This window comes from Phoenix dactylifera, chromosome 2 (genome assembly GCF_009389715.1).
Source record: "Phoenix dactylifera cultivar Barhee BC4 chromosome 2, palm_55x_up_171113_PBpolish2nd_filt_p, whole genome shotgun sequence".
Taxonomy (NCBI): Eukaryota; Viridiplantae; Streptophyta; class Magnoliopsida; order Arecales; family Arecaceae; genus Phoenix; species Phoenix dactylifera.
The window spans coordinates 25686555-25698743 of record NC_052393.1 but is presented as its reverse complement, the minus strand read 5'-3'; the positions used below and the strand labels follow the sequence as shown (position 1 = coordinate 25698743).

Here is a 12189-nt window from a genome sequence, read left to right as displayed (position 1 = left end):
GGTTCTGCACACTGGTTCAAAAACCCTTCAAGCTCTAGTTTTAAGTGGGAAGAAGACCATTCAAAAAAAAGAAAAGGAGAAGACAATCACGCCCAACTCGCACCATTGAGCTCATAACGATGCCAAAATGGAGAGCATTTCCCTGAGGCTCTGAAATCCAATGGAATGCAGATCCATTCATATCCATAGTTATTTTATTTATTAAATATCAATAAAAATATTTTATATTTATATATAAAAACAGAATATAAGTTAAATAGTTAAACTCATATAATCAAAAAAATATTAAACAAAAATTAAATCAAATTAAAAGTATGTTAATGTAGTCATTTTTTTTTTTTAAAGTTTATTATTGCTATATAAATTAAATAGGTTACAAATAAAATCATATATTTGGATACGGATCGGATCGTCATCTATCCATGTTTCTTTTTTTTTTTAATAGATAAGAATATGAATATTAGTCGGATGCTCAAATTTCTATTTATATCCACATAAATTTAGATTTAGATAACAAAAATAAATTTGGATGGATATTATCGATTTATCCACCTTCATCTTTATTTTCTTAAGATGTCGACAAGGGCAGTTAAGAAAATTCCAAAGTTTTAAAGCCTCATGTAACTTTTAACTGAAGCTTAGTTCATGCCTGCTTCACCGAGATGGATGGAAGGGTTGCTTTGGATCAAAATAATAACTTCATGGGCCGGACCGGCCCGGTCTAAAACTTTTCAAAGTAAAGCAGGGCCAAGTGCAATATGGGAAAACTAGTGAGAAATCAAACTATATTTTCTCAAAATAAAAACTTGAGTATTGGACCACAAGGTCCACAATAACCCCCTCAACATAGTCTACATTTGACTTGTAAAATCTTCAATTACAACTACCGAATTATAAGAGGATTAGAAGAAGTAGTTGTACTTTTTTTTTTCTTTCTAGGCTAGAGAAATTCAATTTTTTTTTCGAGATGTTGAAGATGAATACGAGTTTAAACTTAACAAAAATGATGATGATAAAAAAATTGGCATAAGCTGGAATTCTCACTAATTCATTTTCCTGACTTGCCATCAGTGTTGAAGGACAAGTGATGATTATAAGTCACAGAAAGAACTTTTGATCCTTCTATGCAATTCAGTAATCTTACAAACCAAGTCCGGGGCTCAACCTACTCAAGCCAGAATCAAGAATATTTTAACCATAAAAGGTTGTGATCACACATCCATCATTCCCAAGGCCACGACAAATGGTGTATGAATCTTTTGTGGCCTAACTTTTGCATTGTAGAGTCCTATGATAACACGGCAGTTCTCATATTATCTATCTCGAAAATGAATGGCTCTCGTTCATTATTGAAATCCGACAGGTACTAAAATATGGTACATAGTGCATCATGAAGACGACGAAAAATCATCTGGCCCTAATATGTACAATGTGACAGCCATATATGATGATCCAAATTTCTATGGTGCAAAAGTCGCGCCACAAAGAATTTTGATTCATCTAATTATAACAAGATTTCTCGTCCGCTTGCCACTGACTGACCATCACCAACCGACCATCAATTACAACATCTTACGAACATACACAAGAACTGAAAAAATTATTACACTTTTTTACACGCTAGAATAATTTCAATAACAAAAATAGGATGCTAGCCATCACAGCATCCACACTTCTTCGCCACAGCCACTCGTCCTAAAAGCATGCATACATAAATCCAAAAAATCAGCAAATAAAAAAGTTATATAAAAAAAAAGGTCATTAAGATGTTCCGGCCGGAAAATTTACCGTCGCCACTGCCGAAATGCCGTAATAACCGGATGACGACGCGCCGGAGAAGTCCCCGCTCGAGTCATAACCACCACCAACACCGCCACCAACTCCTCCGCGGCCGCCGCCGCCGCCGCCGCCGATGGTGGAGTTGTCGAGCGTGAAGCCAAGCTGGTACGCCGGCGTCCCGTCGGGCTTGAACAGCCCGTAGTTCCTCTCCGACGCCGGGCCGGGCTTCAGGTTCTCGTTGAAGAGCGCAAACACGTACGCCCACAGCGGCACCTTCGGCACGAGGGGCGTCCCCTTCCCCTCCGCCACCAGCTTCATCAAATTCCCGTTGTACTTGGCCGCGTTCTCCGCCGTCGCCCCCGCCTCGTCGGCGTCGCCGGCCGACGGCCACCCGGTCTCAGAGACTCTCACCTCGACCCCTTTCGTCGTGCCGGCGGCGGCGATGGCGTGGTAGACGGCGTCGACCTGGGCGTGGAGGAGATTGGAGTACCGGAGGCCGGACCCCTGGTCGGCGACGGCGGCGGCGCCTGGCTGGAGGAGGGCGTAGTCGAGGGCAACGCGGGAGGGGTCCTTCTTGTAAGCGAAGTACGGGTACGCGTTGACGAAAAAGGGGGAGCCGGTGCGGGCGTGGAAGGCGAGGATGGGGGAGACGAGGGGGAGGAGGTCGGGGCGGAAGGCGGCGGTGGAGGGCGGGTAGGAGTCGCCGAGGATGGCGAGGGAGTGGGTGGTCGTGACGGCGATCTGGCGGTCGAGGCCGAGGGAGGCGAGGGCGGAGTGGAGGTTGTCCATGGCCGGGAGGAGTAAGGGGGGGAGGGCGGTGTTGTTGCTGGTGAGGACCTCGTTGCCGACGGTGAGGAAGCCGATCTTGACTGCCGGGAGGTAGGCCTGGATGTTGGACTGGACCCAGGTCAGGGCCTCGCCGGCGTCGGCGGCGACTTTAGGGAGGCTGCTGTCGGGGATTTCGACGACGAGCTCAATGCCGGTGCTGGCAAAGGCACGGATGGTGGCGGGGTCGGCGTCGTAGAGGCGCACGCGGCCGATGCCGATGGAGGAGACGAGGCGGGGCACCATCTCCAGCGAGGGTAAATTGTTGGCGACCCGGCCGTAGTTGACGCCCACCAGAGACGCCGAGGTGGCCGAGCACCACGGAGCCCGGAGAACTAGCTCGAGCAGTAAAGCAAGCACGAAAGGAAGCAGATAATGGACGGACATTGTCGAAGTCAAGTCATTTAGGAGCTGAGCCGGACGAAAAGAAGGGAGAGGCAGTGGGGAGGGGAAGCTGGATTTTTGTCCGAGGCGAGATAGGCGGCATCCAAAGGACTGACTGCAGTGAGAATAGGGTTGTGGGCAGCCTGAAAAAGTATTTTGTATGGGAAACGGATGTTGAAGGCCGGCGGTCCATTTCTGGAGGATGGCTCATCCACTATAATTGACTGAATTCGGAGAGCAGATAAATATGAGGATGGCTGCTCATTGATACGGGACACACGCAAATTGGTGCAGAAGTTGATCTTCTATGAGATAGCTCATATGTTTCGGAAGACGAATAGAGCAGCAAATTGGGCCACCTCTTATGTTGCCCAGCATTTCGGAAAAATCATCTAGATAAGCATAGCATGTATATCAGATCCTTTATTTTGCTTACTTTTACTTGATATGGCAGATTGTACTCGCGTTAGAATTATATGAAATAAAATGCCGTTTTGACAAAAAAAAAAAAGTGAAAGTATTGGCCGGACCTGATCCACCAACTCACCAATCCAACTGGCATATGGCTTTCGTTAGTTTCTTTCATTTATTTTTTTTTTTTACGTACATACCCTTCTAAATATTAAAATTTGCATAAATACCCTCTTCAAATTGATATTTACATGTATACCCTTATAAAATACTTATTTTGCATATATCCTTTATTTTTTTTTTTGCATATATGCCCACACCATCTAACGTCATCAAAAAATTAGCAGTTTAAAATTAAAAATAACATGGGTGCAGGGCGGACGATTTCCAAACGGACTCCTCATTCATTAGATAGAGAAGATCGCCAAGAACATTTGTAACGCGATATCAGATTAGCACATTCCTCGGAGCAAATGGGTAGACATGTAAAAGAAAATATTTATAAGGGTATATATGCAAATAATACTTTACAAGGATATTCATGCAATTTCACATATTTAGGAAGGTTTACATGCAAAAAATTCTAATTTTATTTTTCTCTATTTCAACCTGTTTTAACACTTGAATTTGTCTAGGTGGCCTTTTACCACATGGTCGTAGAGGTTGTTAATAAATCTGAAGGGTTCAAAGTCCTTCGATGATTTTGCTTAGGGATGATTGATGTTGTTCTTCCACCCATGAGCATAGCAATAGCAAGGAAGCTTGAGTTTTGTAATTTATCGTGTGCCTTTAAAAGATTCTAATCCTTTTATATATTCTAATGTATGCCCTCATATATTCATCTATAACAATAAATATTATAAGCTATATTTCAATTAAATAAGATATAGATGCTGTTATAAATGAAAAAGAATAAAGTAGATTAATCCCATAATTAAAGAACTTCCATAATTCTTTTTGTTATCTAATTGTCAAATCAATTTTTTTTAAGCAATCTTTTTATAAAAAACATCGAGGAGTAGACACTAGACAAATCCAAGTATTAAAACAGGTTAAAATTAAAAAAAATAAAATTAAAATTTTTTGCATGTAAACCTTCCAAAATATGTGAAACTGCATGAATACCCTCGCAAAGTATTATTTGTATATATACTTTTATAAATGTTTTCTTTTGCATATCTACCCATTAAGGATATTTTAGTCGTTTTTAATTTTAAACCGCTAATTTTTTAACGGTATTAGATGGTGTGGGCACATATGCAAGAAAAAAGAAAAATATCAATTTTATAAGGGTATACATGTAAATATCAATTTTAGGAGGGTATTCATGCAAATTTCAATATTTAGGAGGATATCTATATAAAAAATCCTTTGGAGTTTTAACTTAAAACAAAATAATAATTTTAAAAATAAATATAATAGATTTATTTCATAAAATTTATATGTTTAAAAATTTTAAAATTTTTATAACTCTTCTAAAAAATGTTGGTTTCTGAAGCTCGAGCAAAAAAGCAAGCATGAAAGAAAACAGATAATAAATGGACGACTGAGATGGATGAAAAGATGGGAGAGGCAGTGGGAAGGGGAGGGTGGATATTTGTCCGAGACATATAGGCGACATCCAAGGGTGAAAGCATTGGCCGGACCAGATCCACCAGCCCACAACGTACACAGATATGGCTTGCACTGCTTTCTTTCATTTGAGAAATTATATCACATGATCATGTATGTTGATATAATTGTTTATTTTTATAATAATACATCGAAATGAGCGTTTGATGAATGAAACTCATGAAAACGAGCAATGATTGATGATGTGCACAACTATGGCGCATAAAGTGTAGGATTCAACACAGTTGAGTTGGTGGACGATACAGTCTAAACCAATAACTTCATCTTGGCGGTAAAGTGACCGGATCTGGTGGCGTCGGTAGCTAACGGACAAGGAGGGCAATGAGGTGTTGGGTTTGCGATTTTGGGTTCTTTCTTCGTGTATCCATCTAATACGCCCATTTGATACAGTATTGGCGTCCGCGATGTCCTATTCTTTTGTTTCTCTCTTTAATTATCACCATTTTGATCCACCGTACATAGGTCTTACATGTTCAGCGTGGCGTTTGGTGGCCTCAGGCTGAATCAGACAAATTGTGGCATTTTTCACAGCCCATTGGGTCTCAAGGACCCAAGGAGTGGGTGGCTTTAGCCAAACAGTGCAACTTGGCTTTATTTTATACTGTTAATTCCATATAAGTATCCAAAATCTATCTAGTGAATAATCGATATGGGATTAAATACACGTCCGCACGGATTTTTACATACTTCTTCCGTTGAAGCTCTGACGTTCTCGTCAGACTAATGGTTCAAATCCATTCAAATCTAATCACAAACACCACGATCGGTCTGTGGTCATCCCCAATGAATCTGTGCTGCAGTATCCCCTAGTCTGTATAGGTTGAGGACTGGGTCCGCACTGATACCATTTATAACAACCTAATATCTCATCCAAAATGGCTAGCCGAAAGGTATTATTTGGGTTATTTGATGCTGTATAAGTACCTAAAATCTATCCAGCGAATAACCGATGTGGGACTAAACACACGCCCGCACGGATCCTTATAGATACCCTCGAAGGTTTTTTTTTTTTTTTTCAACTATACACACTCATTAATTAAATTAGAGATTCAGCAGAATACATGTTGCTTTATAGTACAAAAGATTCACTTATTGAAGGGTCTAAAATCAAGATTGACACATACTTTGCTTTCATTGTCTCAATTTGATTTTGATAGGGATTATGAATTATACATGGCATTAGAGCAAGCTAATAAGTTTGGAGTTCGGTGAGATCCAAGCCGTACCACCAATAATTGAAAAAGATTAAAAGGGAGTACTTTGAATGGCGGGATTAACTTCCCATGGTTACCAGAAATATGGTGGGAACTGAATAGCTGAAAAGATGATAGTGAGGTGAAAAATATTGCTCAGATTTCAAAAGCATTCATAGAAATACTCTAGAAATACTCCAGAGCAATCTAGTTTGATTTAAGTAACTTTAGATTCAAGACTACAAAGGAATTTGACATACTGCAGGATCTCGAAGAGCTTGGACTGAATATTAGACTTTTAAGTTTGAAGCAGTCTCATATACACGTCATTGCTACATATGATTGAGTTTGATCTAATTCTAATGATATTTTATTGTGGGTTAGATTGTATTATCTGAAACTTAATTTTATAACTGAATATAACTCTTTTTTAGTTATGCGACATGGCATGCTGCATGCATCCGTCATTGTATTGCTCTCTATGGTACCGGTGCTTTCTTTGCACCGTAGGGGATCCCGACCTTGTGCTAACCAAGTCTATTGGAAGGACATCATGCATTTCAATCCTCTTTCTAAGTAGCATACTACAGGGCATCTCGACATAATATCATATACAAGCAGCAGAATAAAATCAATTTTTAATTTAAATAACTAAATCAAAGTTAAAAAATTCTACAAAACCAATAATATTCTGAAATCTTACATCAACTTTAATAAAACCCTAATCTAAACTAAAGATCCAAAAATTTCTCTCTCTTGTCTCACTTCCATGATAAATCTTCGAGTCAAGCTAGTTATTCAAATCTGTAAAAACAATAAGAAATTGTATAATAAACTAGACAACACAGTAAGTAATGAAATAAATCAAGCGGTGTAATAATAATAATATGTTGAAATTAAGTATGTAAAGTATATCAATTCAAAATCAAGTTTATACATTGTCCAGTCATTTCAAATTTTAAATTTTCTTCATAAATTAACTTCTTTCAAAACATCAAGTTCATCTCGACAGTCATAAACTGTGACCACATTTTTTCCTTATGGTTGAACTAGAATATGAGCTCAGTAATAATCAAAGTTCCAACGTACAATTTCCACTAGTAGGGTATCATATACCAACATATAATCCTTATTAGCAAAGTGTCAAAGTATAAACTTCACCATCAGGGTATTGATGTATTAGCGCATAAACTCTACTAGCGGGGTATTAATATACCAGCGCATAACCTCCACTGGTGGGGTATCAATATATAGTTATACTGCGAAATCATTTTGAATCAAACTCTCTTTTCATAAATTGGATTCATGCTCTAAGTTGAAAAATGCACAAAGCCATCCAATATCGAATTTAGTTAAACATAATCTATAATAAAATCAATACCTTCGATCATGCATCAATTGTTATTCCATAATAGAAGATATTCAACAAATAAACCTTCAAATTCATAGACCACAGATAATATGACTCAAAACTCAATATTATAAATATTATATAATTTACTAATAAATCTGGAAAAAGAGTTACATTAGTTATCTTACAAGCGAAACCAAACTACAGATCCAATTAATTTTGAGAATTCCTCTTAGAAGCTAAGACTCCGGCAAGCGCTCAACTGGAATCTCCAGTAAGCACCATAAGCCATGACCGTTGGAAGTTAGGAGAAGAAGGAGAATGAACTAATAGTGGTCTAGCGATGGTGATCCATAAAACCTGTTGGCAGTTAGGCGAAAGAAAGTGCACAACTCTTTAAATAGCCGCTGGAGGTTAATTTTTCTAGCTTCCATAAAAGATTAGGATAGAGGAGGAGCCTGTCTCATACTCAAAGTCAAACAGGGCTCTATTCTTTTCTTTTTCGTCTCTTACTTCAACTCTTACATTTGAGTCTGTTAAGTGGTGGACTAGGCTCAGCTCCTTATTAGTTGGGCTGGGTGTCACATAAACCCTTCTCGATTTTATTAAACAGAAGAAATCATTATGAGAGAAAGAGAGAAAAGATAAAGGAAGAGAGGGGGAAAGAAGTAAGCTTAATTACAAAAAGAAAAAAAGAAGAAATGTAGCAAGGAGATGCAGTAGTGTAGCTTTCTCTTCTTCAAGATGAATTATCCATCTTCTAGGTCTTTGAATTGCATGGGCGATGGTTTGATTTGGGTTGGTGATATAACTATTGAAGATCTAGTAATTCCTTTTAGTCCAATTTTACCATAGAATGATAATGACTAAAATGATCCAATCAAAGCAGTGTTTGTCCAGCGAGTTGAGGTGATTGAGTCAAAGTTGGCCAGAATCTGTTGAAGCCCTAGAATATGTTGGAAGAAGGCAATTGAGATCTCAGTTGTAAAGCTATAATTCAAGAAGAGGTATGCATGTCTTCTGGTCTTGGTTATAGAGGACAAAAGATGGCATTGCTGTCCATCCTTTGCTTGAATAAGTTGTCATTTGTGAGTAGCTTAGATAGATTTGCTAGCCGGGCAAACGTGAGTCCCTTTTATACTTATATTTTACTTGCTAATTATCTTGCACTAATAATAAATTCACATTATAAAATATAAAATTTTCCATTTATTTTAAGATTATTAGATTTCAAAATATTCTTTGATAACATCCTACAACAATAGAAGCTTCAAAAATACAACTACAAAAGCATGGACCCATGCAAATTATTGGTCCATTATTCATGTGTTATAATAACTATTATAACATTGTTAGAACAATCTTACAGAATTCTTGGTCAAAGGTCAACTAGGTATAATGTTGATATAATCATTATTACGACAACCATTACTATGATGAATTATAGCAACTACCGTGTTGGCCATTATAAAGGAATACCATGCTATTTCAAATCTTGGTGGAAGTTTGAAGACCAACCATGTAGTACACGAGAATGGGGAGGCTAAGCTTGAGCCTAGATCTGAGGTTTCAACAATGAGTTGTTGCTCATTTAGATACTTGTTTAAGGATGGATAATATAGAGTTATCTAACTAGCCGAATATTACTTACAAAAATGGTGAACAAACTTAATCTAATAAAAAAATATTTAAACGGGTGACAAGGTGAGTCCACTCGATTCCGACTCTGAGTTAGGCCATGGTCAGGACAGGGAGCCCTCTAGTCCTTGAGGGAGGACAAGGCCCCAGAGTCAGATGGCTTTTCGCAGTCTTCTTTCCTGAGATATTGCCATATTGTCAGGCAAGAGGTGATGACAGTTGTCCAGCAGTTTTTTACTACTGCGACGATGTCAAGTGATTGGAAGCGGACCTTCATCACCCTGATTTCGAAGAGGCTGGATCTTACGAAGCCGGGCCGCTTCTGGCCAATCAGCCTCTGCACTACTTTCTATAAGGCCATTGCGAAGATTTTGGTGCAGAGGGTGAGGGACATTCTGCCCATGTTATAAAGTAGCGAACATGCATATCCAACACAAATTCGAAAAAAAATTGATTCAACAAAATCTTTTTATTAGCTTCGATTTCAAAAGCAACGCAATCTTTCCATATGTCTTCTTCTCTTGTTAAAAAGTATTAATAACAGAGAATAAGTAAGATATCATAGGAAATGTGGGAGGGCATTTTTGATATAAAAAATGATATATATAATCAAGAAGAAATATACAATTTACAAGATTAAATATACTATGCTCAAAAATTATCATTCTGGTACAAATCTTTGTAGAATTAAAATTAGGGCAATTAAATTTTTGTGATAAGCCTCCAAATCATTATTGACTAGAAGAAAAAGTAAAAGAAAGCACTCCAAGCTAATGAGGAGCTGCATAGAAGTACTATCAGTAATTTTCCTCTAATAATTAGATTTTAGAATATAAATGCTTTTTAAACATGAACTGAAGAACAAAATTCAATTACTTCTCATGCAATGGAAATAGGTTTTCCTGAGAGCAGGAGGGCACGATGACATACTTGAGGGTCCCACTCTCGGGCCAGCGGCTGCGGCGTAGGGACTGTACATCCCTGGAGCTTAGTATCAGACGCAGATTAGAGGGGTGGCAGATGTATACACTTTCTATGATGGGTAGGATCACTCTGGTTCGATCAGTTCTTACTTTGATCCCTATCTACCTACTTTCCAACACTATCATTCCAGTTACAGTCTTGAGGTCCCTTGAGCAGCTATTCAGGAATTTTATTTGGGGGAGGAGCAGTGGCAGAGGTGGAGTCCATTTGCTGGCATGGGATGTGGTGTGCCAGCCGACTAGCTATGGAGGTTTGGGGGTGCAGTCCCTGGTGGCGAGGCGGGAGACCTTAGCAGCTAGACATGCGGCTAGATTTGTGCTTGAGCCCGAGAGTATGTGATCCTCGCTGATGAGGGCCAAGTATGGCGCCTTGGCTCCCGGGGTGCGAGCCGGCCGTCACGGCTCTCCAATCTGGAGGGAGATATGTACTAGAGCTGTGGTGGTGCTTCCGGAGATCAGATGGACCATAGGTGATGGTCGGTCTATTGATGTGCTGAAGGACAGCTGGGTGACCGAGCTACCGATCTGTCGCTTGCTGACCATGGTGGACTCGACGAGATTAGCAGGCTGCAGGGTTAGCGAGCTGCTGACCTTAGAGGGGGGTCGATGAAGGGAGGAGATGATCCGTGAGATTTTTGGGGAGCAGCTGGCGGAGTCGGTTCTATCTCTTCCTGTTCCTCCGGGGGGGGGGGGGACAGGCCAGTATGGATGCCGAGGGGATAGTTGCATGTTCGTGCTAGAGATCTTCATGCCTTGATCGGTAGGGAGCCAGCTCGTTAGATTGAGGGTGGTTGGATATGGAGGCTGCAGATTCACCCCCATGTGGCATTATTCATCTGGAAGGTGGCCTGGGGCTGCCTTCCTACGAGGAGCTTATTAGTTCGGCGTGGCATGGCAGTCTCTCAGTGCTGTGAGGAGTGTGCAGATATCGAGGAGATGACCGAGCATGTCCTTCTGCATCGCCCTAGAGCCCGAGAGATATGGAGGAGGTCACCGGTCCTACTACCCGATTCGGTGGTCTCTGCGCAGGATTTGATTCATATGCTGAGAGTATCCACGCGGAGCCTCGGATCTGCTGAGGCCGGGATTGTGGTGGCATACTTGTCCTATTACATCTGGTTGGACAGGAATGCCGGCCTGTTTGAGGGGAGGAGGTCGCCTCCGAAGATGGTGGTGGACAGAGCAACGTTATATGCGAGGGAGGTTCTTGCAGCTACCGTTGGGTTTTCTTCTGGAATAGCTAGGGACATCTGGGGTACTCTTCACGCTGCTTCAGCGCCCCGGTTTGCCCTTGTTTTTTGGATACCCCCACCCCTTGGCTATCTCAAAGTAAATTTCGACGGCAGTCGGTTAGTGGATGGTGTGACTGGAGGGGTTGGATTTGTGATCAGGGACCACCTTGGTAGGATGATAGCAGCAGGAGGGCGACGCACGCCAGGTCTCACAGTGGTCTTGGCAGAGCTACAGGCAGCGTGGGAGGGTATATCCTATACGTGGCAGGTACTTGGTGTGGAGCGGGTATGCCTCGAGGGAGATTCTTCTGTGGTTATCGACTGGCTCCGAGGGGCGGATCGGTTTAGGGATGGTCATCCCCTCATTCGGGAGACCCGTAGGATAGCGCGGTTGATAGGTGATGTTCAGATAGAACATGTATTCAGGGAGGCGAACAGGGCTGCAGACTGGGTCGCCTCTTTTGTTGCCCGGCATTCCGGAAATTTTCTTTGGACATCTGTATCAGACATTCACCCCTCTTTGTATCTTTTATTTTCCCGCGATTTGACAGATTGTACTCACGTTAGAGTTATATGAAATGAGTAGCTGTTTTTACCAAAAAAAAAAAAAAAAAAAAAAAAAAAACACTTAAACGTGGGTGGGAGACACAGCACTGGGCTGCCCCCGCCAAGCCCATCAATTGCAGGCCAGCCTGGAATCCGCTCCTCCATGGACTCCAATACCCTAATTGGCTCTTCTCCTATAAATTCAAAACCCTAGA

General features: G+C 40.8%; 1 protein-coding gene across 1 annotated transcript; it reads right to left on the bottom strand.

Annotated features, from left to right (window-relative positions):
* Positions 1–1445: 1445 nt before the first annotated feature.
* Positions 1446–3487, bottom strand: LOC120109935 (glucan endo-1,3-beta-glucosidase 11-like). Its single transcript, XM_039123761.1, has 2 exons — positions 1789–3487; positions 1446–1695 (listed from the first exon to the last, which is right to left on the bottom strand). Exons 1-2 carry the CDS (start codon positions 2989–2991, stop codon positions 1621–1623), a joined length of 1278 nt encoding a protein of 425 aa, XP_038979689.1. The 5' UTR covers positions 2992–3487; the 3' UTR covers positions 1446–1620.
* Between the last annotated feature and the right edge of the window lie 8702 nt (positions 3488–12189).

Bases quoted from the DNA above. Each gene is read 5' to 3' on its own strand.
- LOC120109935 (XM_039123761.1), bottom strand. From the start codon at position 2,991: ATGTCCGTCCATTATCTGCTTCCTTTCGTGCTTGCTTTACTGCTCGAG. The intron at 1,696-1,788 runs GTAAATTTTCCG...GCATGCTTTTAG, and splicing joins GCATTTCGGCAGTGGCGACG to GACGAGTGGCTGTGGCGAAG.